Source organism: Doryrhamphus excisus, chromosome 18 (genome assembly GCF_030265055.1).
Source record: "Doryrhamphus excisus isolate RoL2022-K1 chromosome 18, RoL_Dexc_1.0, whole genome shotgun sequence".
NCBI classification, from domain to species: Eukaryota; Metazoa; Chordata; class Actinopteri; order Syngnathiformes; family Syngnathidae; genus Doryrhamphus; species Doryrhamphus excisus.
In genome coordinates, this window is record NC_080483.1 from 1,597,010 (window position 1) to 1,624,105 (window position 27,096).

Consider the following 27,096-nt stretch of genomic DNA (forward strand, 5'->3'; position numbering starts at 1 on the left):
CTACATCACGACTATCAGGAGAACCAGAGTATAGAGGGAGGGGATGCCACCTGGAGTGGCCCAGCAAGGTGCACTGTATCTGGCCACAAGCTCCGAGCATCTGGGGTGCCGTGATACGGAGGTCAGGAGACCCAGAATACAAGGGGAGGGAGCCACCTGCTGCGGCCCAGGAAGGTGCATTGCATTCGGGCACACACGCCGAGCAGCCGGTGTGACGCCATGGAGGTCTCCGGCAAAGGTTTTGCACTTTTCAACTGCCATGATGCTGGCTTTTCATATGGTTTGATATGGTATTTTGTAAACTTGATGGGGATTTTTTTTTCCCAGATTGTGGAGTATTTAATATACCTAGCTTGTTAAAGTGAATGTTTGTTTACAATTGAGCTCTGGGGAAGGAGGCAGGAGAAAAAAGGAGCGTTTGAGTCGCTCACCTGCATCATCAGGTAAGTGAGGTGGTCATCCCACCTTATTGGAGTGTTTTTTTTTTTTAATTATTGTTTTTCTGAGCTATTTTTAATGTTAAGGGAATCGTAATTCCCTCATAGCGTTCTAATCGCGTTCACACTTAAAAAATAATATTAAAATGTAATTTTCAAAATAAAGATGTTTCCATTTATTACTGCACTAGTACATCAGTATTGTGTTTTTTTTTTCAGTATACAGTCCATGTGGAGATTCATTCAAATGAGAAAACACGTCAATATTCTGGTAGCAAACATGTCAATAAAGAAACTTTATAAGGTGAGAGTATTTGGGATTGGACTCAAGCATAAAAGCAGAATTCCAGAATTGTGGAAGCACACCCTAAGAATCATCAGAGTCACCCGTGTCCTCCTGCAGGTCATTCCCCTCGCTGCCAAACTTCCTTTTCGTCTCGCCATCGCGGTCGCCGTCTCGACCCTGAGGGGGAAACACAACTGCCGTTATGAAGCCGTTTGCATAACGCACCGTGAAGGCAAATCTCCTTCAACGAGAAGGACCGGGTGTGGGTCTCATCAGGCACGTCGCCCTGTTTCGCTTGCAGCGGCGGGCGGCTGTTATTCGTCCGTCTTCCCTCCTGCCAAACTTTTAAGCCCCCCCCCCCCACGTTGCTTGCTCTGTGTCACGCTCACTTTTCCACTGGTGTATTCCGCTTGCCGAGGATGAGTGTTTTTTTCCGTTTCCACGACCCCGTTCAGCTACGAGGCCTGGAATGTTAAGTCGCTCAGCTTGTGCGCTTTTTTCGCATTATTAGAGCCCTGTAGACATGAAATAACACCCCTATAGTCACCTTTACCGTCCTGTTACCCAATATAGTAGACATAATAAAAGAAAATAAGACATAAAAAACCTGTTTACAGCCTTCTAAATACGCTTTTTAACATTATTAGAGCCCTGTAGACATGAAATAACAGCCCTATAGTCACCTTTACCGTCCTGTTACCCAATATAGTAGACATAATAACAGAAAATAAGACAGAGAAAACCTGTTTACAGCCTTCTAAATACGATTTTTAACATTATTAGAGCCCTGTAGACATGAAATAACACCCCTATAGTCACCTTTACCGTCCTGTTACCCAATATAGTAGACATAATAAGAGAAAATAAGACATAAAAAACCTGTTTACAGCCTTCTAAATACGCTTTTTAACATTATTAGAGCCCTGTAGACATGAAATAACACCCCTATAGTCACCTTTACAGTCCTATTCCCCAAAATAGACATAAAAAGAGAGAATAAGATATTAAAAACCTGTTTACAGCCTTCTAAATACGATTTTTAACATTATTAGAGCTCTGTAGACATGAAATAACACCCCTATAGTCACCTTTACCGTCCTGTTACCCAATATAGTAGACATAATAACAGAAAATAAGACAGAGAAAACCTGTTTACAGCCTTCTAAATACGATTTTTAACATTATTAGAGCCCTGTAGACATGAAATAACACCCCTATAGTCACCTTTACCGTCCTGTTACCCAATATAGTAGACATAATAAGAGAAAATAAGACATAAAAAACCTGTTTACAGCCTTCTAAATAAGCTTTTTAACATTATTAGAGCCCTGTAGACATGAAATAACACCCCTATAGTCACCTTTACAGTCCTATTCCCCAAAATAGACATAAAAAGAGAGAATAAGATATTAAAAACCTGTTTACAGCCTTCTAAATACGATTTTTAACATTATTAGAGCTCTGTAGACATGAAATAACACCCCTATAGTCACCTTTACCGTCATCTTACAATCATCTTATTATTCTTCATAATATTACGAGTTTTATTTTTATAAAATTGCATATTTTCATCTCTTTAGAAGAGGACATTTTTCTCTCAATATTTTGACTTTATTGGTGTAAAATTCCAGCTATTTTTTTCATGATGCAATTTTTCTCAGGTCCGACTAACTTCCTGGTAGCCTCGGTAGCTGGATGACTACCACACCAAGATGTCTAAAAAGTGTCCATTACCTCCTCCTCTGATTGGTCCTGTGGAGGCGGCTGCTCGTCTTCCTCCCGTTCCTCATCGTCCTCCTCACTTTCTTGTGACCTTTGAGAAAGAATCTCCTCACCCTGCAGAGATCCATGATCCTTACACAGCAGATCCATGATCCTTACACAGCAGACCGTACGCACGTCTGGAGGATTATTCTTGTCACACACGTCCCAGGTGAATACCTTCAGGTTGCGGTTCTTGAGGTTGCCCATCCAAAAGGCGCCCTGGCAGTTGTGGAGGGTGAGCATGGCCTTCACCCTGTACACAAACAGCTCCAGGCTCTTCTTCACGGCCGGCACGTGGTTGGTCAAGCTGGTATCCTGGTGAATCTGAGCCATCCATGACAAAGCCGCTCGGTAAACATGAAATAACACCCCTATAGTCACCCTTACAGTCCTATTCCCCAACATAGACATAAAAAGCGAGAATAAGACATAGAAAACATGTTTACAGCCTTCTAAATACGCTTTCTTAGCATTATTAGAGCCCTGTATTCATGAAATAACACCCCTATAGTCAGCCTTACAGTCCTATTACCCAATATAGTTGACATAAAAAGAGAAAATAAGACATAGAAAACCTGTTTACAGCCTTCTAAATACGATTTTTAACATTATTAGAGCCCGGTAGACATGAAATAACACCCCTATAGTCACCCTTACAGTCCTATTACCTAAAATAGACATAAAAAGAGAAAATAAGACATAAAAAACCTGTTTACAGCCTTCTAAATACGCTTTTTTCGCATTATTAGAGCTCTGTAGACATTAATTAACAACCCTATAGTCACCCTTACCATCCTGTTACCCAATAAAGTAGACATAAAAAGAGAGAATAAGACATAAAAAAACCTGTTTACAGCCTTCTAAATACGCTTTTTAGCATTATTAGAGCCCTGTAGACATGAAATAACACCCCTATAGTCACCTTTAGAGTCCTATCCCCCAAAATAGACATAAAAAGAGAGAATAAGATATTAAAAACCTGTTTACAGCCTTCTAAATATGCTTTTTTAGTATTATTAGAGCCCTGTAGACATGAAATAACACCCCTATAGTCACCTTACTGTCCTGTTACCCAATAAAGTAGATATAAAAAGAGAGAATAAGACATAAAAAACCTGTTTACAGCCTTCTAAATACGCTTTTTTCGCATTATTAGAGCCCTGTAGACATGAAATAACACCCCTATAGTCACCTTTACCGTCCTGTTACCCAATATAGTAGACATAATAAGAGAAAATAAGACATAAAAAACCTGTTTACAGCCTTCTAAATACGCTTTTTAACATCAGTAGAGCCCTGTAGACATGAAATAACACCCCTATAGTCACCTTTACAGTCCTATTCCCCAAATAGACATAAAAAGAGAGAATAAGATATTAAAAACCTGTTTACAGCCTTCTAAATATGCTTTTTTTTTAGCATTATTAGAGCCCTGTAGACATGAAATAACACCCCTATAGTCACCTTACCGTCCTGTTACCCAATGAAGTAGATATAAAAAGAGAGAATAAGACATAAAAAAACCTGTTTACAGCCTTCTAAATACGCTTTTTAGCATTATTAGAGCCCTGTAGACATGAAATAACACCCCTATAGTCACCTTTACAGTCCTATTCCCCAAAATAGACATAAAAAGAGAGAATAAGATATTAAAAACCTGTTTACAGCCTTCTAAATACGCTTTTTTCGCATTATTAGAGCCCTGTAGACATGAAATAACACCCCTATAGTCACCTTTACCGTCCTGTTACCCAATAAAGTAGACATAAAAAGAGAGAATAAGACATAAAAAACCTGTTTACAGCCTTCTAAATACGCTTTTTTCGCATTATTAGAGCCCTGTAGACATGAAATAACACCCCTATAGTCACCTTTACCGTCCTGTTACCCAATATAGTAGACATAATAACAGAAAATAAGACAGAGAAAACCTGTTTACAGCCTTCTAAATACGCTTTTTAACATTATTAGAGCCCTGTAGACATGAAATAACACCCCTATAGTCACCTTTACCGTCCTGTTACCCAATATAGTAGACATAATAAGAGAAAATAAGACATAAAAAACCTGTTTACAGCCTTCTAAATACGCTTTTTAACATTATTAGAGCCCTGTAGACATGGAATAACACCCCTATAGTCACCCTCACAGTCCCATTACCTAAAATAGACATATAAAGAGAAAATGATCTGCTGCAGACTAAAGGGAGTGTGTGTTTGTGTGAAATGGGCAGCAACCTTGGAGTGTCCACACATGTGGTGGAGCTGGCGGGTGCTGAGCTGGAAGGTCTTCAACAGGTTCTGGACGTCCTCCTGAGAGGAGAAACGCAGCATGGTGGTTGCGTCAGGGATGCTTCATGCTGTGCTGGATGCACCCCACGGCTGTGGGGTCTTTCACGGTGTCTTTCACGGTGCCTCACCTTGTGTCTTTTAAAGCTCAGGTCCAGGAGCGGCATCCCCAACTTCAGGAAAGTCTCCAGGAAAAGGCGTCCATACTTGAAGCCATAAAGATAAAGAAGGTGTGATTGGGTTCAAAGTACAAACACACCTCGGCGTGCAGAGGAAAAGGCACCTTAAGGCACACGTTGACCACAGGCCTGGAATCAAACACCTGCACGGCAGAGTGAGCTTCAGTTGAGACGATAAAGTGCAATAAAAGTCATAAAAAGGGACGTGGGAAGAGCCAACGGATGAAGACACCTTGACGAGGTTGACCAGGATGTGAAAGTCCCGCACTGCCAGGTTCCATGTCAGCAGCTTCTCCGTCTGAGCCTGAAGATGGGAGGACACACACGGAACGTAGGGGTGCTATTTCATATCTGGAGGGCTCTAATAGTGCAATAAAATGACCTTTAAAAGGTCATTGTCTTATTTTCTTATAATATCTACTATATTAGGTAATAGATATGTAAAAGTAACTATAGGGGTGCTATTTTGTATCTGGAGGGCTCTAATAATGCGATAAAATGACCTTTAAAAGGTCATTAGTGTCTTATTTTCTCTGATAATATCTACTACATTAGGTAATAGTTATGTAAAAGTAACTATAGGGGTGCTATTTCATATCTGGAGGGCTCTAATAATGCAATAAAATGACCTTTAAAAGGTCATTGATGTCTTATTTTCTCTTATAATATCTACTATAATAGGTAATTGATATGTAAAAGTAACTATAGGGGTGCTATTTAATATCTGGAGGGCTCTAATAATGCGATAAAATGACCTTTAAAAGGTCATTAATGTCTTATTTTCTCTTATATCTACTATATTAGGTAATAGATATGTAAAAGTAACTATAGGGGTGCTATTTCATATCTGGAGGGCTCTAATAATGCGATAAAATGATCTTTAAAGGGTCATTGATGTCTTATTTTCTCTTACAACATCTACTATATTAGGTAATAGATATGAAAAAGTAACTATAGGGGTGCTATTTTGTATCTGGAGGGCTCTAATAATGCGATAAAATGACCTTTAAAAGGTCATTGATGTCTTATTTTCTCTTATAATATCTACTATAATAGGTAATTGATATCTAAAAGTAACTATAGGGGTGCTATTTCATATCTGGAGGGCTCTAATAATGCCATAAAATGACCTTTAAAAGGTCATTAATGTCTTATTTTCTCTTATAATATCTACTACATTAGGTAATAGATATGTAAAAGTAACTATAGGGGTGCTATTTTGTATCTGGAGGGCTCTAATAATGCGATAAAATGACTTTTAAAAGGTCATTGATGTCTTATTTTCTCTTATAATATCTACTATAATAGGTAATTGATATGTAAAAGTAACTATAGGGGTGCTATTTCATATCTGGAGGGCTCTAATAATGCGATAAAATGACCTTTAAAAGGTCATTAATGTCTTATTTTCTCTGATAATATCTACTACATTAGGTAATAGTTATGTAAAAGTAACTATAGGGGTGCTATTTCATATCTGGAGGGCTCTAATAATGCAATAAAAATGACCTTTAAAAGGTCATTGGTGTCTTATTTTCTCTTATAATATCTACTATAATAGGTAATTGATATGTAAAAGTAACTATAGGGGTGCTATTTAATATCTGGAGGGCTCTAATAATGCGATAAAATGACCTTTAAAAGGTCATTAATGTCTTATTTTCTCTTATATCTACTATATTAGGTAATAGATATGTAAAAGTAACTATAGGGGTGCTATTTTGTATCTGGAGGGCTCTAATAATGCGATAAAATGACTTTTAAAAGGTCATTGATGTCTTATTTTCTCTTATAATATCTACTATAATAGGTAATTGATATGTAAAAGTAACTATAGGGGTGCTATTTCATATCTGGAGGGCTCTAATAATGCGATAAAATGACCTTTAAAAGGTCATTAATGTCTTATTTTCTCTTATAATATCTACTATATTAGGTAATAGATATGTAAAAGTAACTATAGGGGTGCTATTTCATATTTGGAGGGCTCTAATAATGCGATAAAATGACCTTTAAAAGGCGATTGATGTCTTATTTTCTCTCATAATATCTACTATATTAGGTAATAGATATGTAAAAGTAACTATAGGGGTGCTATTTCATATCTGGAGGGCTCTAATAATGCGATAAAACAGGTTTTCTATGCTTAAACTGTGAAAGTATCCCGTGTGTAAATATTGGGGAACTTCCTCATCACGGTTTGTCACGGTTGGGTGTGGAACCAATGAACCGCCATGACGGGATGAGGGATCACTGTATAAGCGGCACGGCCGACACGGAGCATCTCTGGTTAGTTTGTTTAGGGTGACACCTAGTGGCAGACCTCACTGCTGTCGCTGCTTTGGCCCGATGGAATCCTTCGGATTGATTTTTCCAGCTCGGTCATCAGGACTACCATAGAATACCAGGAAGGTCTGCCTTTAGGAAAAGGAAGGATGACAGAATATGAGACAGAATCCATGAGAGACACAACAATGATGATGATGATGATGATGATGATGATGATGGGTTTACCTGCTCAGGGTCGGCCAAGCGGCAGAACTCTCATCTTTGGATGCATTGATAATCTGAGGGAAGCCTTCATTGGCGATTTCCTCCACTGCCTTTAAAACATCGTCAATATTCCTCAGGTAGATGCTGCAGAAGGGAAAACAACGTTTTATTGGGATATTTATAAATACGTTGCTGGTGTTCAGGTTTATAAAAATATCAAAAGTTCATATTTCAACTAAATTCAAATGCAAACCTTTCTGATAGATCGGTAATAAAGAAGGTTGATTGTGTTAACCTTAGGACAGTCTGAAGTGCTTCATTGAATTTGGTCCCTCGTTGCTTCTCTCCGTAGACTGTCAGCCATGTCTGCCTCAAGAAGCTCAGAGCGAGCGAAGCTAAATCCACAAAACAACAATTGACACTAAAGTGGGAGCAGGGGGGGGTATACTGTCCCTTTAAGGCTGGCCCTTTAAGCTGACCCTTTAAGGCTGGCCCTCTAAGATGGCCCTTTAAGCTGACCCTTTAAGGCTGCCCTCTAAGGCTGGCCCTTTAAGGCTGGCCCTCTAAGGCTGGCCCTCTAAGGCTGGCCATCTAAGGCTGGCCCTCTAAGGCTGGCCCTCTAAGGCTGGCCCTTTAAGGCTGGCACTTTAAGGATGGCCCTTTAAGGATGGCCCTCTAAGGATGGCCCTCTAAGGCTGGCCCTCTAAGGCTGGCCCTCTAAGGCTGGCCCGTTAAGCTGGCCCTTTAAGCTGGCCCTCTAAGGCTGGCCCTCTAAGGCTGGCCCGTTAAGCTGGCCCTTTAAGCTGGCCCTCTAAGGCTGGCCCTCTAAGGCTGGCCCTCTAAGGCTGGCCCTTTAAGGCTAGCACTTTAAGGCTGGCCCTCTAAGGCTGGCCCTCTAAGGCTGGCCCTCTAAGGCTGGCCCTTTAAGCTGGCCCTTTAAGGCTGGCCCTTTAAGCTGGCCCTTTAAGCTGGCCCTTTAAGGCTGGCCCTTTAAGGCTGGCACTTTAAGCTAACCCTTTAAGCCGGCTGGCCCTCGAAGGCCTTCTAAGGCTGGCCCTCTAAGGCTGGCCCTTTAAGGCTGGCCCTCTAAGGCTGGCCCTCTAAAGCTGGCCCTTTAAGCTGGCCCATTAAGCTGGCCCTGTAAGGCTGGCCCTCTAAGACTGGCCCTTTAAGGCTGGCCCTTTAAGGCTAACCCTTTAAGGCTGGCCCTCTAAGGCTGGCCCATTAAGGCTGGCCCATTAAGGCTGGCCCATTAAGGCTGGCCCTTTCAGCCGGCCCTCTAAAGCTGGCCCTCCAAGGCTGGCCCTGTAAGCTGACCCTCTAAGGTTGGCCCTCTAAGGCTGGCCCGTTAAGCTGGCCCTTTAAGCTGGCCCTCTAAGGCTGGCCCTCTAAGGCTGGCCCGTTAAGCTGGCCCTTTAAGCTGGCCCTCTAAGGCTGGCCCTCTAAGGCTGGCCCGTTAAGCTGGCCCTTTAAGCTGGCCCTCTAAGGCTGGCCCTCTAAGGCTGGCCCTCTAAGGCTGGCCCTCTAAGGCTGGCCCTTTAAGGCTAGCACTTTAAGGCTGGCCCTCTAAGGCTGGCCCTCTAAGGCTGGCCCTCTAAGGCTGGCCTTTTAAGCTGGCCCTTTAAGGCTGGCCCTTTAAGCTGGCCCTTTAAGGCTGGCCCTTTAAGGCTGGCACTTTAAGCTAACCCTTTAAGCCGGCTGGCCCTCGAAGGCCTTCTAAGGCTGGGCCTCTAAGGCTGGCCCTCTAAGGCTGGCCCTCTAAAGCTGGCCCTTTAAGCTGGCCCATTAAGCTGGCCCTGTAAGGCTGGCCCTCTAAGACTGGCCCTTTAAGGCTGGCCCTTTAAGGCTAACCCTTTAAGGCTGGCCCTCTAAGGCTGGCCCATTAAGGCTGGCCCATTAAGGCTGGCCCATTAAGGCTGGCCCTTTCAGCCGGCCCTCTAAAGCTGGCCCTCCAAGGCTGGCCCTTTAAGCTGACCCTTTAAGGCTGCCCTCTAAGGCTGGCCCTCTAAGACTGGCCCTTTAAGGCTGGCACTTTAAGCTAACCCTTTAAGGTTGGCCCTCGCTGGCCTTCTAAGGCTGGCCCTCTAAGGTTGTCCCTTTAAGGCTGGCCCTTTAAGGCTGGCCCTCTAAAACTGGCCCTTTAAGGCTGGCCCTTTAAGCTAACCCTTTAAGGCTGGCCCTCTAAGGCTGGCCCTCTAAGGCTGGCGCTCTCAGGCTGGCGCTCTCAGGCTGGCCTTCTAAGCTGATCCTCTAAGCTGGCCCTTTAAGGCTGGCCTTCTAAGCTGGCCCTCTAAGCTGGCCCTGTAAGGCTGGCCCTCTAAGGCTGGCCCTCTAAGATGGCCCTGTAAGGCTGGCCCTCTAAGGCTGGCCCTGTAAGGCTGGCCCTCTAAGGATGGCCCTGTAAGGCTGGCCATCTAAGGCTGGCCCTCTAAGGCTGGCCCTTTAAGGCTGGCCATCTAAGGCTGGCCCTCTCAGGCTGGCCTTCTAAGGCTGGCCCTCTAAGACTGGCACTCTAAGATGGCCCTCTAAGCTGGCCCTTTAAGGCTGGCCCTTTAAGCTGGCCCTCTAAGGCTGGCCCTCTAAGGCTGGCCCTCTAAGGCTGGTCCTCTAAGGCTGGCCCTATAAGGATGGCCCTTTAAGGCTGGCCCTCTAAGGCTGGCCCTTTAAGCTGGCCCTTTAAGGCTGGCCCTCTAAGGCTGGCCCTTTAAGCTGGCCCTTTAAGGCTGGCCCTCTAAGGCTGGCCCTTTAAGCTGGCCCTTTAAGGCTGGCCCTTTAAGCTGGCCCTTTAAGGCTGGTCCTCTAAGGTCGGCCCTTTAAGCTGGCCCTGTAAGGCTGGCCTTCTAAGGCTGGTCGTTTCAGGATGGCCCTTTAAGGCTGGCCCTCTAAGGCTGGCCCTGTAAGGCTGGCCCTCTAAAGTCGGCCCTTTAAGCTGGCCCTGTAAGGCTGGCCCTTTAAGGCTGGCCCTGTAAGGCTGGCCCTCTAAGGCTGGCCCTCTAAGGCTGGCCCTCTAAGGCTGGCCCTCTAAGGCTGTCCCTTTAAGGCTGGCCCTCTAAAGCTGGCCCTCTAAGGATGGCCCTTAAAGCTGGCCCTTTAAACTGGCCCTGTAAGGCTGGCCCTCTAAGGCTGGCCCTTTAAGGCTGCCCTTTAAGGCTGGCCTTCTAAGGCTGGCCCTCTAAGGCTGGCCCTTTAAGGCTGGCCCTTTAACGATGGCCCTTTAAGGATGGGCCTTTAAGGCTGGCCCTTTAAGGATGGCCCTTTAAGGATGGGCCTTTAAGGCTGGCCCTTTCAGCTGGCCCTTTACGTTTAGAGCTTTAAGGCTGTCCCTGAAAGGCTTGCCCTTTAAGCTGGCCCTCTAAGGCTGGCCCTTTAAGACTGCCCTCTAAGGCTGGCCCTCTAAGACTGGCCCTTTAAGGCTGGTACTTTAAGCTAACCCTTTAAGGCTGGCCCTCTAAGGCTGGCCCTTTCAGGATGGCCCTTTAAGGCTGGCCCTTTAAGGCTGGGCCTTTAAGCTGGCCCTCTAAGGCTGGCCCTTTCAGGATGCCCTTTACGGCTGGCCCTTTAAGGCTGGCCTTTAAGCTGGCCCTTTCAGGCTGGCCCTTTAAGCTGGCCCTTTAAGGCTGGCGATCTAAGAATGGCCCTGTAAGGCTGGCCCTTTAAGCTGGCCGTTTAAGCTGGCCCTTTAAGGCTGGCCCTCTAAGGTCGGCCCTGTAAGGCTGGCCCTCTAAGGCTGGCCCTTTAAGGCTACAGCTTTAAGGCTGGCCCTGTAAGGCTGGCCCTTTAAGCTGGCCCTCTAAGGCTGGCCCTCTAAGGCTGGCCCTTTAAGGCTGGCCCTTTAAGGCTGGCCCTTTAAGGCTGGCCCTTTAAGGCTGGCCCTCTAAGGCTGGCCCTCTAAGGCTCGCCCTCTAAGGCTGGCCATCTAAGGCTGGCCCTTTAAGCTGGCCCTCTAAGGCTGGCCCCGCTATGGCTGGCCCTTTAAGCTGGCCCTTTAAGGCTGGCCCTCTAAAGTCGGCCCTTTAAGGCTGGCCCTGTAAGGCTGGCCCTCTAAGGCTGGCCCTTTAAGGCTGGCCCTTTAAGCTGGCCCTTTAAGCTGGCCCTGTAAGGCTGGCCCTCTAAGGCTGGCCCTTTAAGGCTGGCCTTTTAAGGCTGGCCCTCTAAGGCTGGCCCTCTAAGGCTGGCCCTTTAAGCTGGCCCTGTAAGGCTGGCCCTCTAAGGCTGGCCCTTTAAGGCTGGCCTTTTAAGGCTGGCCCTCTAAGGCTGGCCCTCTAAGGCTGGCCCTTTAAGGCTGGCCCTTTAAGGCTGGCTCTTTAAGGATGGCCCTTTAAGGATGGCCCTTTAAGGACGGCCCTTTAAGGCTGGCCCTTTCAGGATGGCCCTTTAAGGCTGGCCCTTTAAGGCTGGCCCTTTAAGCTGGCCCTCTAAGGCCGGCCCTTTAAGGCTGGCCCTTTAAGGCTGGCCCTTTCAGGATGGCCCTTTCAGGATGGCCCTTTAAGGCTGGCCCTTTAAGCTGGCCCTTTAAGGCTGGCCCTCTAAGGCTGGCCCTCTAAGGCTGGCCCTTTAAGCTGGCCCTTTAAGGCTGGCCCTCTAAGGTCGGCCCTGTAAGGCTGGCCCTCTAAGGCTGGCCCTTTGAGGCTACAGCTTTAAGGCTGGCCCTGTAAGGCTGGCCCTTTAAGCTGGCCCTCTAAGCCTGGCCCTTTAAGGATGGCCCTTTAAGGCTGGCCCTTTGAGGCTGGCCCTTTAAGGCTGGCCCTCTAAGGCTGGCCCTCTAAGGCTGGCCCTTTAAGCTGGCCCTCTAAGCCTGGCCCGCTAAGGCTGGCCTCTAAGGCTGGCCCTTTAAGCTGGCCCTCTAAGGCTGGCCCGCTAAGGCTGGCCCTTTAAGCTGGCCCTCTAAGGCTGGCCCTCTAAGGCTGGCCCTCTAAGGCTGGCCCTCTAAGGCTGGCCCTTTAAGCTGGCCCTTTAAGCGGGCCCTGTAAGGCTGGCCCTCTAAGGCTGGCCCTTTAAGGCTACAGCTTTAAGGCTGGCCCTTTAAGCTGGCCCTTTAAGCTGGCCCTCTAAGGCTGGCCCTCTAAGGCTGGCCCTTTAAGGATGGCCCCTTAAGGCTGGCCCTTTAAGGCTGGCCCTCTAAGGCTGGCCCTCTAAGGCTGGCCCTCTAAGGCTGGCCCTTTAAGCTGGCCCTCGAAGGCTGGCCCTCTAAGGCTGGCCCGCTAAGGCTGGCCCTTTAAGGCTGGCCCTCTAAGGCTAGCCCTTTAAGCTGGCCCTCTAAGGCTGGCCCGCTAAGGCTGGCCCTTTAAGGCTGGCCCTCTAAGGCTAGCCCTTTAAGCTGGCCCTTTAAAATGGCCCTGTAAGGCTGGCCCTCTAAGGCTGGCCCTGTAAGGCTGGCCCTTTAAGCGGGCCCTGTAAGGCTGGCCCTCTAAGGCTGGCCCTTTAAGGCTACAGCTTTAAAGCTGGTCCTTTAAGCTGGACCTTTAAGCTGGCCCTCTAAGGCTGGCCCTCTAAGGCTGGCCCTTTAAGGATGGCCCCTTAAGGCTGGCCCTCTAAGGATGGCCCTCTAAGGCTGGCCCTCTAAGGCTGGCCCTCTAAGGCTGGCCCTTTAAGCTGGCCCTCTAAGGCTGGCCCTCTAAGGCTGGGCCGCTAAGGCTGGCCCTTTAAGCTGGCCCTTTAAGGCTGGCCCTCTAAGGCTAGCCCTTTAAGCTGGCCCTTTAAGATGGCCCTGTAAGGCTGGCCCTCTAAGGCTGGCCCTTTAAGGCTGGCCCTTTAAGGCTGGCCTTTTAAGGCTGGCCCTTTAAGGATGGGCCTTTAAGGCTGGCCCTCTAAGGCTGGCCCTCTAAGGCTGGCCCTCTAAGGCTGGCCCTCTAAGGCTGGCCCTCTAAGGCTGGCCCTTTAAGGCTGGCCCTCTAAGGCTGGGCCTCTAAGGCTGGCCCTCTAAGGCTGGCCCTCTAAGGCTGGCCCTCTAAGGTCGGCCATGTAAGGCTGGCCCTCTAAGGCTGGCCCTTTCAGGATGGCCCTTTCAGGATGGCCCTTTAAGGCTGGCCCTTTAAGGCTGGCCCTCTAAAGCTGGCCCTCTAAGGCTGGCCCTCTAAGGCTGGCCCTCTAATGCTGGCCCTCTAAGACTGGCCCTCTAAGGCTGGCCCTCTAAGGCTGGCCCTTTAAGCTGGCCCTTTAAGCTGGCCCCTTAAGGCTTGCCCTCTAAGGCTTGCCCTCTAAGGCTGGCCCTCAAAGGCTGGCCATCTAAGGCTGGCCCTTTAAGCTGGCCCTTTAAGCTGGCCCTTTAAGCGGGCCCTGTAAGGCTGGCCCTTTAAGCGGGCCCTGTAAGGCTGGCCCTCTAAGGCTGGCCCTTTAAGGCTACAGCTTTAAAGCTGGCCCTTTAAGCTGGCCCTTTAAGCTGGCCCTCTAAGGCTGGCCCTCTAAGGCTGGCCCTTTAAGGATGGCCCCTTAAGGCTGGCCCTCTAAGGATGGCCCTTTAAGCTGGCCCTTTAAGCTGGCCCTTTAAGGCTGGCCCTCTAAAGTCGGCCCTTTAAGCTGGCCCTGTAAGGCTGGCCCTCTAAGGCTGGCCCTTCAAGGCTGGCCCTTTAAGGCTGGCCCTTTAAGGCTGGCCCTTTAAGGCTGGCCCTTTAAGGCTGGCCCTTTAAGGCTGGCCCTTTAAGCTGGCCCTCTAAGGCTGGCCCTTTAAGGCTGGCCCTCTAAGGCTGGCCCTTTAAGGCTGGCCCTCTAAGGCTGGCCCTCTAAGGCTGGCCCTTTAAGCTGGCCCTTTAAGCGGGCCCTGTAAGGCTGGCCCTTTAAGCGGGCCCTGTAAGGCTGGCCCTCGAAGGCTGGCCCTTTAAGGCTACAGCTTTAAGGCTGGCCCTTTAAGCTGGCCCTCTAAGGCTGGCCCTCTAAGGCTGGCCCTTTAAGGCTGGCCCTTTAAGGCTGGCCCTTTAAGCTGGCCCTCTAAGGCTGGCCCTCTAAGGCTGGCCCTCTAAGGCTGGCCCTTTAAGGCTGGCCCTTTAAGGCTGGCCCTTTAAGCTGGCCCTTTAAGCTGGCCCTGTAAGGCTGGCCCTCTAAGGCTGGCCCTTTAAGGCTGGCCCTCTAAGGCTGGCCCTCTAAGGCTGGCCCTCTAAGGCTGGCCCTTTAAGCTGGCCCTTTAAGCTGGCCCTTTAAGCGGGCCCTGTAAGGCTGGCCCTTTAAGCGGGCCCTGTAAGGCTGGCCCTCTAAGGCTGGCCCTCTAAGGCTGGCCCTTTAAGGCTACAGCTTTAAGGCTGGCCCTTTAAGCTGGCCCTTTAAGCTGGCCCTCTAAGGCTGGCCCTCTAAGGCTGGCCCTTTAAGGATGGCTCCTTAAGGCTGGCCCTCTAAGGCTGGCCCTCTAAGGCTGGCCCTCTAAGGCTGGCCCTCTAAGGCTGGCCCTTTAAGCTGGCCCTCTAAGGCTGGCCCTCTAAGGCTGGCCCTCTAAGGTCGGCCATGTAAGGCTGGCCCTTTAAGGCTGGCCCTTTAAGCGGGCCCTGTAAGGCTGGCCCTTTAAGCGGGCCCTGTAAGGCTGGCCCTCTAAGGCTGGCCCTTTGAGGCTACAGCTTTAAAGCTGGCCCTTTAAGCTGGCCCTTTAAGCTGGCCCTCTAAGGCTGGCCCTCTAAGGCTGGCCCTTTAAGGATGGCCCCTTAAGGCTGGCCCTCTAAGGCTGGCCCTTTAAGCTGGCCCTCTAAGGCTGGCCCTCTAAGGCTGGGCCGCTAAGGCTGGCCCTTTAAGCTGGCCCTTTAAGGCTGGCCCTCTAAGGCTAGCCCTTTAAGCTGGCCCTTTAAGATGGCCCTGTAAGGCTGGCCCTCTAAGGCTGGCCCTTTAAGGCTGGCCCTTTAAGGCTGGCCTTTTAAGGCTGGCCCTTTAAGGATGGCCCTTTAAGGATGGGCCTTTAAGGCTGGCCCTTTAAGGCTGGCCCTCTAAGGCTGGCCCTTTAAGCTGACCCTTTAAGGCTAGAGCTTTAAGGCGGCCCTTCAAGGCTGGCCCTTTAATGCCAGAAACAGGTATTAACATGTCAGTCCACTTTACAAAATGTACCGGTAAATAATCCAACACTTATACATCCAATTCAAGATGGCCATCCTTCATAATGACAGTAAAAGTTCACTTGTGGCATTCATCCCACTTTACTGTCGAGCAATGAGTTTAGCAGTTGAAATATATATATACACACAGATAATAATATATAATATATATACATAATATATCCATTCAGATGTAGCGGCCACAGACATGGCCGGTGAAATGGAAAGGCTTACCGCAAAGTTGTTTTCTGTAGGTATGGATATCAAAGAGGGTTGTGAGCATGCAGCTTGTTGACCAACCACAGCAGGAGCCACTGATGACCTGCACCTGCTGGCCTTTTACTGCTTCCTTGCAGCACAGACAGCCAATCAGGAGGGGACCTACCGTCAGCTGACCAAGTCATATGGCTGCTCATGATTAGGCTGGTGGGAAGACATGGGTTACACTGGCCCTCTAAAGCTGGCGCATTAAGGCTGGCCTTTTAAGCCGGCCCTCTAAAGCTGGCCCTCCAAGGCTGGCCCTCTAAGCTGACCCTTTAAGGCTGCCCTCTAAGGCTGGCCCTCTAAGACTGGCCCTTTAAGGCTGGCACTTTAAGCTAACCCTTTAAGGCTGACCCTCGCTGGCCCTCTCAGACTGGCCCTTTAAGGCTGGCACTTTAAGCTAACCCTTTAAGGCTGACCCTCGCTGGCCTTCTAAGGCTGGCCTTCTAAGGCTGGCCCTCTAAGGCTGGCCCTTTAAGGCTGGCCCTCTAAGGCTGGGCCTCTAAGGCTGGCCCTCTAAGGCTGGCCCTCTAAGGCTGGCCCTCTAAGGTCGGCCATGTAAGGCTGGCCCTCTAAGGCTGGCCCTTTCAGGATGGCCCTTTCAGGATGGCCCTTTAAGGCTGGCCCTTTAAGGCTGGCCCTCTAAAGCTGGCCCTCTAAGGCTGGCCCTCTAAGGCTGGCCCTCTAATGCTGGCCCTCTAAGACTGGCCCTCTAAGGCTGGCCCTCTAAGGCTGGCCCTTTAAGCTGGCCCTTTAAGCTGGCCCCTTAAGGGTTGCCCTCTAAGTCTTGCCCTCTAAGTCTGGCCCTCAAAGGCTGGCCCTCTAAGGCTGGCCCTTTAAGCTGGCCCTTTAAGGCTGGCCCTCTAAGGCTGGCCCTTTCAGGATGGCCCTTTAAGGCTGGCCCTTTAAGCGGGCCCTGTAAGACTGGCCCTCGAAGGCTGGCCCTCTAAGGCTGGCCCTTTAAGCTGGCCCTTTAAGCTGGCCCTTTAAGGCTGGCCCTCTAAAGTCGGCCCTTTAAGCTGGCCCTGTAAGGCTGGCCCTCTAAGGCTGGCCCTTCAAGGCTGGCCCTTTAAGGCTGGCCCTTTAAGGCTGGCCCTTTAAGGCTGGCCCTTTAAGGCTGGCCCTTTAAGCTGGCCCTTTAAGCTGGCCCTGTAAGGCTGGCCCTCTAAGGCTGGCCCTTTAAGGCTGGCCCTCTAAGGCTGGCCCTTTAAGGCTGGCCCTCTAAGGCTGGCCCTCTAAGGCTGGCCCTTTAAGCTGGCCCTTTAAGCGGGCCCTGTAAGGCTGGCCCTTTAAGCGGGCCCTGTAAGGCTGGCCCTCTAAGGCTGGCCCTTTAAGGCTACAGCTTTAAGGCTGGCCCTTTAAGCTGGCCCTTTAAGCTGGCCCTCTAAGGCTGGCCCTCTAAGGCTGGCCCTTTAAGAATGGCCCCTAAAGGCTGGCCCTCTAAGGCTGGCCCTCTAAGGCTGGCCCTTTAAGCTGGCCCTCTAAGGCTGGCCCTCTAAGGCTGGCCCTTTAAGGCTGGCCCTTTAAGGCTGGCCCTTTAAGCTGGCCCTTTAAGCTGGCCCTGTAAGGCTGGCCCTCTAAGGCTGGCCCTTTAAGGCTGGCCCTCTAAGGCTGGCCCTCTAAGGCTGGCCCTCTAAGGCTGGCCCTTTAAGCTGGCCCTTTAAGCTGGCCCTTTAAGCGGGCCATGTAAGGCTGGCCCTTTAAGCGGGCCCTGTAAGGCTGGCCCTCTAAGGCTGGCCCTTTAAGGCTACAGCTTTAAGGCTGGCCCTTTAAGCTGGCCCTTTAAGCTGGCCCTCTAAGGCTGGCCCTCTAAGGCTGGCCCTTTAAGGATGGCCCCTTAAGGCTGGCCCTCTAAGGCTGGCCCTCTAAGGCTGGCCCTCTAAGGCTGGCCCTCTAAGGCTGGCCCTCTAAGGTCGGCCATGTAAGGCTGGCCCTTTAAGGCTGGCCCTCTAAGGCTGGCCCTTTAAGCTGGCCCTTTAAGCTGGCCCTTTAAGCGGGCCCTGTATGGCTGGCCCTTTAAGCGGGCCCTGTAAGGCTGGCCCTCTAAGGCTGGCCCTTTAAGGCTACAGCTTTAAAGCTGGCCCTTTAAGCTGGCCCTTTAAGCTGGCCCTCTAAGGCTGGCCCTCTAAGGCTGGCCCTCTAAGGCTGGCCCTTTAAGGATGGCCCCTTAAGGCTGGCCCTCTAAGGCTGGCCCTCTAAGGCTGGCCCTCTAAGGCTGGCCCTCTAAGGCTGGCCCTCTAAGGCTGGGCCGCTAAGGCTGGCCCTTTAAGCTGGCCCTTTAAGGCTGGCCCTCTAAGGCTAGCCCTTTAAGCTGGCCCTTTAAGATGGCCCTGTAAGGCTGGCCCTCTAAGGCTGGCCCTTTAAGGCTGGCCCTTTAAGGCTGGCCTTTTAAGGCTGGCCCTTTAAGGATGGCCATTTAAGGATGGGCCTTTAAGGCTGGCCCTTTAAGGCTGGCCCTCTAAGGCTGGCCCTTTAAGCTGACCCTTTAAGGCTAGAGCTTTAAGGCGGCCCTTCAAGGCTGGCCCTTTAATGCCAGAAACAGGTATTAACATGTCAGTCCACTTTACAAAATGTACCGGTAAATAATCCAACACTTATACATCCAATTCAAGATGGCCATCCTTCATAATGACAGTAAAAGTTCACTTGTGGCATTCATCCCACTTTACTGTCGAGCAATGAGTTTAGCAGTTGAAATATATATATACACACAGATAATAATATATAATATATATACATAATATATCCATTCAGATGTAGCGGCCACAGACATGGCCGGTGAAATGGAAAGGCTTACCGCAAAGTTGTTTTCTGTAGGTATGGATATCAAAGAGGGTTGTGAGCATGCAGCTTGTTGACCAACCACAGCAGGAGCCACTGATGACCTGCACCTGCTGGCCTTTTACTGCTTCCTTGCAGCACAGACAGCCAATCAGGAGGGGACCTACCGTCAGCTGACCAAGTCATATGGCTGCTCATGATGAGGCTGGTGGGAAGACATGGGTTACACTGGCCCTCTAAAGCTGGCGCATTAAGGCTGGCCTTTTAAGCCGGCCCTCTAAAGCTGGCCCTCCAAGGCTGGCCCTCTAAGCTGACCCTTTAAGGCTGCCCTCTAAGGCTGGCCCTCTAAGACTGGCCCTTTAAGGCTGGCACTTTAAGCTAACCCTTTAAGGCTGACCCTCGCTGGCCCTCTAAGACTGGCCCTTTAAGGCTGGCACTTTAAGCTAACCCTTTAAGGCTGACCCTCGCTGGCCTTCTAAGGCTGGCCTTCTAAGGCTGGCCCTCTAAGGCTGGCCCTTTAAGGCTGGCCCTCTAAGGCTGGGCCTCTAAGGCTGGCCCTCTAAGGCTGGCCCTCTAAGGCTGGCCCTCTAAGGTCGGCCATGTAAGGCTGGCCCTCTAAGGCTGGCCCTTTCAGGATGGCCCTTTCAGGATGGCCCTTTAAGGCTGGCCCTTTAAGGCTGGCCCTCTAAAGCTGGCCCTCTAAGGCTGGCCCTCTAAGGCTGGCCCTCTAATGCTGGCCCTCTAAGACTGGCCCTCTAAGGCTGGCCCTCTAAGGCTGGCCCTTTAAGCTGGCCCTTTAAGCTGGCCCCTTAAGGGTTGCCCTCTAAGTCTTGCCCTCTAAGTCTGGCCCTCAAAGGCTGGCCCTCTAAGGCTGGCCCTTTAAGCTGGCCCTTTAAGGCTGGCCCTCTAAGGCTGGCCCTTTCAGGATGGCCCTTTAAGGCTGGCCCTTTAAGCGGGCCCTGTAAGACTGGCCCTCGAAGGCTGGCCCTCTAAGGCTGGCCCTTTAAGCTGGCCCTTTAAGCTGGCCCTTTAAGGCTGGCCCTCTAAAGTCGGCCCTTTAAGCTGGCCCTGTAAGGCTGGCCCTCTAAGGCTGGCCCTTCAAGGCTGGCCCTTTAAGGCTGGCCCTTTAAGGCTGGCCCTTTAAGGCTGGCCGTTTAAGGCTGGCCCTTTAAGCTGGCCCTTTAAGCTGGCCCTGTAAGGCTGGCCCTCTAAGGCTGGCCCTTTAAGGCTGGCCCTCTAAGGCTGGCCCTTTAAGGCTGGCCCTCTAAGGCTGGCCCTCTAAGGCTGGCCCGTTAAGCTGGCCCTTTAAGCGGGCCCTGTAAGGCTGGCCCTTTAAGCGGGCCCTGTAAGGCTGGCCCTCTAAGGCTGGCCCTTTAAGGCTACAGCTTTAAGGCTGGCCCTTTAAGCTGGCCCTTTAAGCTGGCCCTCTAAGGCTGGCCCTCTAAGGCTGGCCCTTTAAGAATGGCCCCTAAAGGCTGGCCCTCTAAGGCTGGCCCTCTAAGGCTGGCCCTTTAAGCTGGCCCTCTAAGGCTGGCCCTCTAAGGCTGGCCCTCTAAGGCTGGCTTTTTAAGGCTGGCCCTTTAAGGCTGGCCCTTTAAGCTGGCCCTTTAAGCTGGCCCTGTAAGGCTGGCCCTCCAAGGCTGGCCCTTTAAGGCTGGCCCTCTAAGGCTGGCCCTCTAAGGCTGGCCCTCTAAGGCTGGCCCTTTAAGCTGGCCCTTTAAGCTGGCCCTTTAAGCGGGCCCTGTAAGGCTGGCCCTTTAAGCGGGCCCTGTAAGGCTGGCCCTCTAAGGCTGGCCCTTTAAGGCTACAGCTTTAAGGCTGGCCCTTTAAGCTGGCCCTTTAAGCTGGCCCTCTAAGGCTGGCCCTCTAAGGCTGGCCCTTTAAGGATGGCCCCTTAAGGCTGGCCCTCTAAGGCTGGCCCTCTAAGGCTGGCCCTCTAAGGCTGGCCCTCTAAGGCTGGCCCTCTAAGGTCGGCCATGTAAGGCTGGCCCTTTAAGGCTGGCCCTCTAAGGCTGGCCCTTTAAGCTGGCCCTTTAAGCTGGCCCTTTAAGCGGGCCCTGTATGGCTGGCCCTTTAAGCTGGCCCTGTAAGGCTGGCCCTCTAAGGCTGGCCCTTTAAGGCTGGCCCTCTAAGGCTGGCCCTCTAAGGCTGGCCCTCTAAGGCTGGCCCTTTAAGCTGGCCCTTTAAGCTGGCCCTTTAAGCGGGCCCTGTAAGGCTGGCCCTTTAAGCGGGCCCTGTAAGGCTGGCCCTCTAAGGCTGGCCCTTTAAGGCTACAGCTTTAAGGCTGGCCCTTTAAGCTGGCCCTTTAAGCTGGCCCTCTAAGGCTGGCCCTCTAAGGCTGGCCCTTTAAGGATGGCCCCTTAAGGCTGGCCCTCTAAGGCTGGCCCTCTAAGGCTGGCCCTCTAAGGCTGGCCCTCTAAGGCTGGCCCTTTAAGCTGGCCCTCTAAGGCTGGCCCTCTAAGGCTGGCCCTCTAAGGCTGGCCCTCTAAGGCTGGCCCTTTAAGCGGGCCCTGTAAGGCTGGCCCTCTAAGGCTGGCCCTCTAAGGTCGGCCATGTAAGGCTGGCCCTTTAAGGCTGGCCCTTTAAGGCTGGCCCTCTAAGGCTGGCCCTTTAAGCTGACCCTTTAAGGCTGGCCCTTTAAGCGGGCCCTGTAAGGCTGGCCCTCTAAGGCTGGCCCTTTAAGGCTACAGCTTTAAAGCTGGCCCTTTAAGCTGGCCCTTTAAGCTGGCCCTCTAAGGCTGGCCCTCTAAGGCTGGCCCTTTAAGGATGGCCCCTTAAGGCTGGCCCTCTAAGGCTGGCCCTCTAAGGCTGGCCCTCTAAGGCTGGCCCTCTAAGGCTGGCCCTTTAAGCTGGCCCTCTAAGGCTGGCCCTCTAAGGCTGGGCCGCTAAGGCTGGCCCTTTAAGCTGGCCCTTTAAGGCTGGCCCTCTAAGGCTGGCCCTCTAAGGCTGGCCCTCTAAGGCTGGCCCTTTAAGCTGGCCCTCTAAGGCTGGCCCTCGAAGGCTGGGCCGCTAAGGCTGGCCCTTTAAGCTGGCCCTTTAAGGCTGGCCCTCTAAGGCTAGCCCTTTAAGCTGGCCCTTTAAGATGGCCCTGTAAGGCTGGCCCTCTAAGGCTGGCCCTTTAAGGCTGGCCCTTTAAGGCTGGCCTTTTAAGGCTGGCCCTTTAAGGATGGCCATTTAAGGATGGGCCTTTAAGGCTGGCCCTTTAAGGCTGGCCCTCTAAGGCTGGCCCTTTAAGCTGACCCTTTAAGGCTAGAGCTTTAAGGCGGCCCTTCAAGGCTGGCCCTTTAATGCCAGAAACAGGTATTAACATGTCAGTCCACTTTACAAAATGTACCGGTAAATAATCCAACACTTATACATCCAATTCAAGATGGCCATCCTTCATAATGACAGTAAAAGTTCACTTGTGGCATTCATCCCACTTTACTGTCGAGCAATGAGTTTAGCAGTTGAAATATATATATACACACAGATAATAATATATAATATATATACATAATATATCCATTCAGATGTAGCGGCCACAGACATGGCCGGTGAAATGGAAAGGCTTACCGCAAAGTTGTTTTCTGTAGGTATGGATATCAAAGAGGGTTGTGAGCATGCAGCTTGTTGACCAACCACAGCAGGAGCCACTGATGACCTGCACCTGCTGGCCTTTTACTGCTTCCTTGCAGCACAGACAGCCAATCAGGAGGGGACCTACCGTCAGCTGACCAAGTCATATGGCTGCTCATGATGAGGCTGGTGGGAAGACATGGGTTACACTGGCCCTCTAAAGCTGGCGCATTAAGGCTGGCCTTTTAAGCCGGCCCTCTAAAGCTGGCCCTCCAAGGCTGGCCCTCTAAGCTGACCCTTTAAGGCTGCCCTCTAAGGCTGGCCCTCTAAGACTGGCCCTTTAAGGCTGGCACTTTAAGCTAACCCTTTAAGGCTGACCCTCGCTGGCCCTCTAAGACTGGCCCTTTAAGGCTGGCACTTTAAGCTAACCCTTTAAGGCTGACCCTCGCTGGCCTTCTAAGGCTGGCCTTCTAAGGCTGGCCCTCTAAGGCTGGCCCTTTAAGGCTGGCCCTCTAAGGCTGGGCCTCTAAGGCTGGCCCTCTAAGGCTGGCCCTCTAAGGCTGGCCCTCTAAGGTCGGCCATGTAAGGCTGGCCCTCTAAGGCTGGCCCTTTCAGGATGGCCCTTTCAGGATGGCCCTTTAAGGCTGGCCCTTTAAGGCTGGCCCTCTAAAGCTGGCCCTCTAAGGCTGGCCCTCTAAGGCTGGCCCTCTAATGCTGGCCCTCTAAGACTGGCCCTCTAAGGCTGGCCCTCTAAGGCTGGCCCTTTAAGCTGGCCCTTTAAGCTGGCCCCTTAAGGGTTGCCCTCTAAGTCTTGCCCTCTAAGTCTGGCCCTCAAAGGCTGGCCCTCTAAGGCTGGCCCTTTAAGCTGGCCCTTTAAGGCTGGCCCTCTAAGGCTGGCCCTTTCAGGATGGCCCTTTAAGGCTGGCCCTTTAAGCGGGCCCTGTAAGACTGGCCCTCGAAGGCTGGCCCTCTAAGGCTGGCCCTTTAAGCTGGCCCTTTAAGCTGGCCCTTTAAGGCTGGCCCTCTAAAGTCGGCCCTTTAAGCTGGCCCTGTAAGGCTGGCCCTCTAAGGCTGGCCCTTCAAGGCTGGCCCTTTAAGGCTGGCCCTTTAAGGCTGGCCCTTTAAGGCTGGCCGTTTAAGGCTGGCCCTTTAAGCTGGCCCTGTAAGGCTGGCCCTGTAAGGCTGGCCCTCTAAGGCTGGCCCTTTAAGGCTGGCCCTCTAAGGCTGGCCCTTTAAGGCTGGCCCTCTAAGGCTGGCCCTCTAAGGCTGGCCCGTTAAGCTGGCCCTTTAAGCGGGCCCTGTAAGGCTGGCCCTTTAAGCGGGCCCTGTAAGGCTGGCCCTCTAAGGCTGGCCCTTTAAGGCTACAGCTTTAAGGCTGGCCCTTTAAGCTGGCCCTTTAAGCTGGCCCTCTAAGGCTGGCCCTCTAAGGCTGGCCCTTTAAGAATGGCCCCTAAAGGCTGGCCCTCTAAGGCTGGCCCTCTAAGGCTGGCCCTTTAAGCTGGCCCTCTAAGGCTGGCCCTCTAAGGCTGGCCCTCTAAGGCTGGCTTTTTAAGGCTGGCCCTTTAAGGCTGGCCCTTTAAGCTGGCCCTTTAAGCTGGCCCTGTAAGGCTGGCCCTCCAAGGCTGGCCCTTTAAGGCTGGCCCTCTAAGGCTGGCCCTCTAAGGCTGGCCCTCTAAGGCTGGCCCTTTAAGCTGGCCCTTTAAGCTGGCCCTTTAAGCGGGCCCTGTAAGGCTGGCCCTTTAAGCGGGCCCTGTAAGGCTGGCCCTTTAAGCGGGCCCTGTAAGGCTGGCCCTCTAAGGCTGGCCCTTTAAGGCTACAGCTTTAAGGCTGGCCCTTTAAGCTGGCCCTTTAAGCTGGCCCTCTAAGGCTGGCCCTCTAAGGCTGGCCCTTTAAGGATGGCCCCTTAAGGCTGGCCCTCTAAGGCTGGCCCTCTAAGGCTGGCCCTCTAAGGCTGGCCCTCTAAGGCTGGCCCTCTAAGGTCGGCCATGTAAGGCTGGCCCTTTAAGGCTGGCCCTCTAAGGCTGGCCCTTTAAGCTGGCCCTTTAAGCTGGCCCTTTAAGCGGGCCCTGTATGGCTGGCCCTTTAAGCTGGCCCTGTAAGGCTGGCCCTCTAAGGCTGGCCCTTTAAGGCTGGCCCTCTAAGGCTGGCCCTCTAAGGCTGGCCCTCTAAGGCTGGCCCTTTAAGCTGGCCCTTTAAGCTGGCCCTTTAAGCGGGCCCTGTAAGGCTGGCCCTTTAAGCGGGCCCTGTAAGGCTGGCCCTCTAAGGCTGGCCCTTTAAGGCTACAGCTTTAAGGCTGGCCCTTTAAGCTGGCCCTTTAAGCTGGCCCTCTAAGGCTGGCCCTCTAAGGCTGGCCCTTTAAGGATGGCCCCTTAAGGCTGGCCCTCTAAGGCTGGCCCTCTAAGGCTGGCCCTCTAAGGCTGGCCCTCTAAGGCTGGCCCTTTAAGCTGGCCCTCTAAGGCTGGCCCTCTAAGGCTGGCCCTCTAAGGCTGGCCCTCTAAGGCTGGCCCTTTAAGCGGGCCCTGTAAGGCTGGCCCTCTAAGGCTGGCCCTCTAAGGTCGGCCATGTAAGGCTGGCCCTTTAAGGCTGGCCCTTTAAGGCTGGCCCTCTAAGGCTGGCCCTTTAAGCTGGCCCTTTAAGGCTGGCCCTTTAAGCGGGCCCTGTAAGGCTGGCCCTCTAAGGCTGGCCCTTTAAGGCTACAGCTTTAAAGCTGGCCCTTTAAGCTGGCCCTTTAAGCTGGCCCTCTAAGGCTGGCCCTCTAAGGCTGGCCCTCTAAGGCTGGCCCTTTAAGGATGGCCCCTTAAGGCTGGCCCTCTAAGGCTGGCCCTCTAAGGCTGGCCCTCTAAGGCTGGCCCTCTAAGGCTGGCCCTTTAAGCTGGCCCTCTAAGGCTGGCCCTCTAAGGCTGGGCCGCTAAGGCTGGCCCTTTAAGCTGGCCCTTTAAGGCTGGCCCTCTAAGGCTAGCCCTTTAAGCTGGCCCTTTAAGATGGCCCTGTAAGGCTGGCCCTCTAAGGCTGGCCCTTTAAGGCTGGCCCTTTAAGGCTGGCCCTTTAAGCTGGCCCTGTAAGGCTGGCCCTCTAAGGCTGGCCCTCTAAGGCTGGCCCTCTAAGGCTGGCCCTTTAAGGCTGGCCCTCTAAGGCTGGCCCTCTAAGGCTGGCCCTTTAAGCTGGCCCTTTAAGCGGGCCCTGTAAGGCTGGCCCTTTAAGCGGGCCCTGTAAGGCTGGCCCTCTAAGGCTGGCCCTTTAAGGCTACAGCTTTAAGGCTGGCCCTTTAAGCTGGCCCTTTAAGCTGGCCCTCTAAGGCTGGCCCTCTAAGGCTGGCCCTTCAAGGATGGCCCCTTAAGGCTGGCCCTCTAAGGCTGGCCCTTTAAGCTGGCCCTCTAAGGCTGGCCCTCTAAGGCTGGCCCTCTAAGGCTGGCCCTTTAAGGCTGGCCCTTTAAGGCTGGCCCTTTAAGCTGGCCCTTTAAGCTGGCCCTGTAAGGCTGGCCCTCTAAGGCTGGCCCTTTAAGGCTGGCCCTCTAAGGCTGGCCCTCTAAGGCTGGCCCTCTAAGGCTGGCCCTTTAAGCTGGCCCTTTAAGCTGGCCCTTTAAGCGTGCCCTGTAAGGCTGGCCCTTTAAGCGGGCCCTGTAAGGCTGGCCCTCTAAGGCTGGCCCTTTAAGGCTACAGCTTTAAGGCTGGCCCTTTAAGCTGGCCCTTTAAGCTGGCCCTCTAAGGCTGGCCCTTTAAGGATGGCCCCTTAAGGCTGGCCCTCTAAGGCTGGCCCTTTAAGGCTGGCCCTCTAAGGCTGGCCCTCTAAGGCTGGCCCTCTAAGGCTGGCCCTTTAAGCTGGCCCTTTAAGCTGGCCCTTTAAGCGGGCCCTGTAAGGCTGGCCCTTTAAGCGGGCCCTGTAAGGCTGGCCCTCTAAGGCTGGCCCTTTAAGGCTACAGCTTTAAGGCTGGCCCTTTAAGCTGGCCCTTTAAGCTGGCCCTCTAAGGCTGGCCCTCTAAGGCTGGCCCTTTAAGGATGGCCCCTTAAGGCTGGCCCTCTAAGGCTGGCCCTCTAAGGCTGGCCCTCTAAGGCTGGCCCTCTAAGGCTGGCCCTCTAAGGCTGGCCCTCTAAGGTCGGCCATGTAAGGCTGGCCCTTTAAGGCTGGCCCTCTAAGGCTGGCCCTCTAAGGCTGGCCCTTTAAGCTGGCCCTTTAAGGCTGGCCCTTTAAGCGGGCCCTGTAAGGCTGGCCCTCTAAGGCTGGCCCTTTAAGGCTACAGCTTTAAAGCTGGCCCTGTAAGGCTGGCCCTCTAAGGCTGGCCCTTTAAGGCTACAGCTTTAAAGCTGGCCCTTTAAGCTGGCCCTTTAAGCTGGCCCTCTAAGGCTGGCCCTCTAAGGATGGCCCTCTAAGGCTGGCCCTTTAAGGATGGCCCCTTAAGGCTGGCCCTCTAAGGCTGGCCCTCTAAGGCTGGCCCTTTAAGCTGGCCCTCTAAGGCTGGCCCTCTAAGGCTGGGCCGCTAAGGCTGGCCCTCTAAGGCTGGCCCTCTAAGGCTGGCCCTTTAAGCTGGCCCTCTAAGGCTGGCCCTCTAAGGCTGGCCCTCTAAGGCTGGCCCTTTAAGCGGGCCCTGTAAGGCTGGCCCTCTAAGGCTGGCCCTCTAAGGCTGGCCCTTTAAGCTGGCCCTCTAAGGCTGGCCCTCTAAGGCTGGCCCTCTAAGGCTGGCCCTTTAAGCGGGCCCTGTAAGGCTGGCCCTCTAAGGCTGGCCCTCTAAGGTCGGCCATGTAAGGCTGGCCCTTTAAGGCTGTCCCTCTAAGGCTGGCCCTTTAAGCTGGCCCTTTAAGGCTGGCCCTTTAAGCGGGCCCTGTAAGGCTGGCCCTCTAAGGCTGGCCCTTTAAGGCTACAGCTTTAAAGCTGGCCCTTTAAGCTGGCCCTTTAAGCTGGTCCTCTAAGGCTGGCCCTCTAAGGCTGGCCCTCTAAGGCTGGCCCTTTAAGGATGGCCCCTTAAGGCTGGCCCTCTAAGGCTGGCCCTCTAAGGCTGGCCCTCTAAGGCTGGCCCTCTAAGGCTGGCCCTCTAAGGCTGGCCCTTT

General features: G+C 52.2%; 1 protein-coding gene across 1 annotated transcript; it reads right to left on the reverse strand.

Annotated features, from left to right (window-relative positions):
- Positions 1–665: 665 nt before the first annotated feature.
- Positions 666–7,843, reverse strand: LOC131106361 (Fanconi anemia group D2 protein-like). Its single transcript, XM_058055330.1, has 10 exons — positions 7,743–7,843; positions 7,469–7,591; positions 7,278–7,372; positions 5,187–5,258; positions 5,059–5,097; positions 4,907–4,981; positions 4,725–4,799; positions 2,665–2,811; positions 2,458–2,559; positions 666–900 (listed from the first exon to the last, which is right to left on the reverse strand). The coding sequence occupies exons 3-10, from the start codon at positions 7,350–7,352 to the stop codon at positions 805–807; spliced, it is 681 nt and encodes a 226-aa protein (XP_057911313.1). The 5' UTR covers positions 7,353–7,372; positions 7,469–7,591; positions 7,743–7,843; the 3' UTR covers positions 666–804.
- Between the last annotated feature and the right edge of the window lie 19,253 nt (positions 7,844–27,096).

Bases quoted from the DNA above. Each gene is read 5' to 3' on its own strand.
- LOC131106361 (XM_058055330.1), bottom strand. From the start codon at position 7,352: ATGGTAGTCCTGATGACCGAGCTGGAAAAATCAATCCGAAGGATTCCA. The intron at 4,800-4,906 runs GTGAGGCACCGT...TTCTCCTCTCAG, and splicing joins TGAGCTTTAAAAGACACAAG to GAGGACGTCCAGAACCTGTT. The intron at 901-2,457 runs GTAATGGACACT...TTTCCCCCTCAG, and splicing joins AGGACCAATCAGAGGAGGAG to GGTCGAGACGGCGACCGCGA.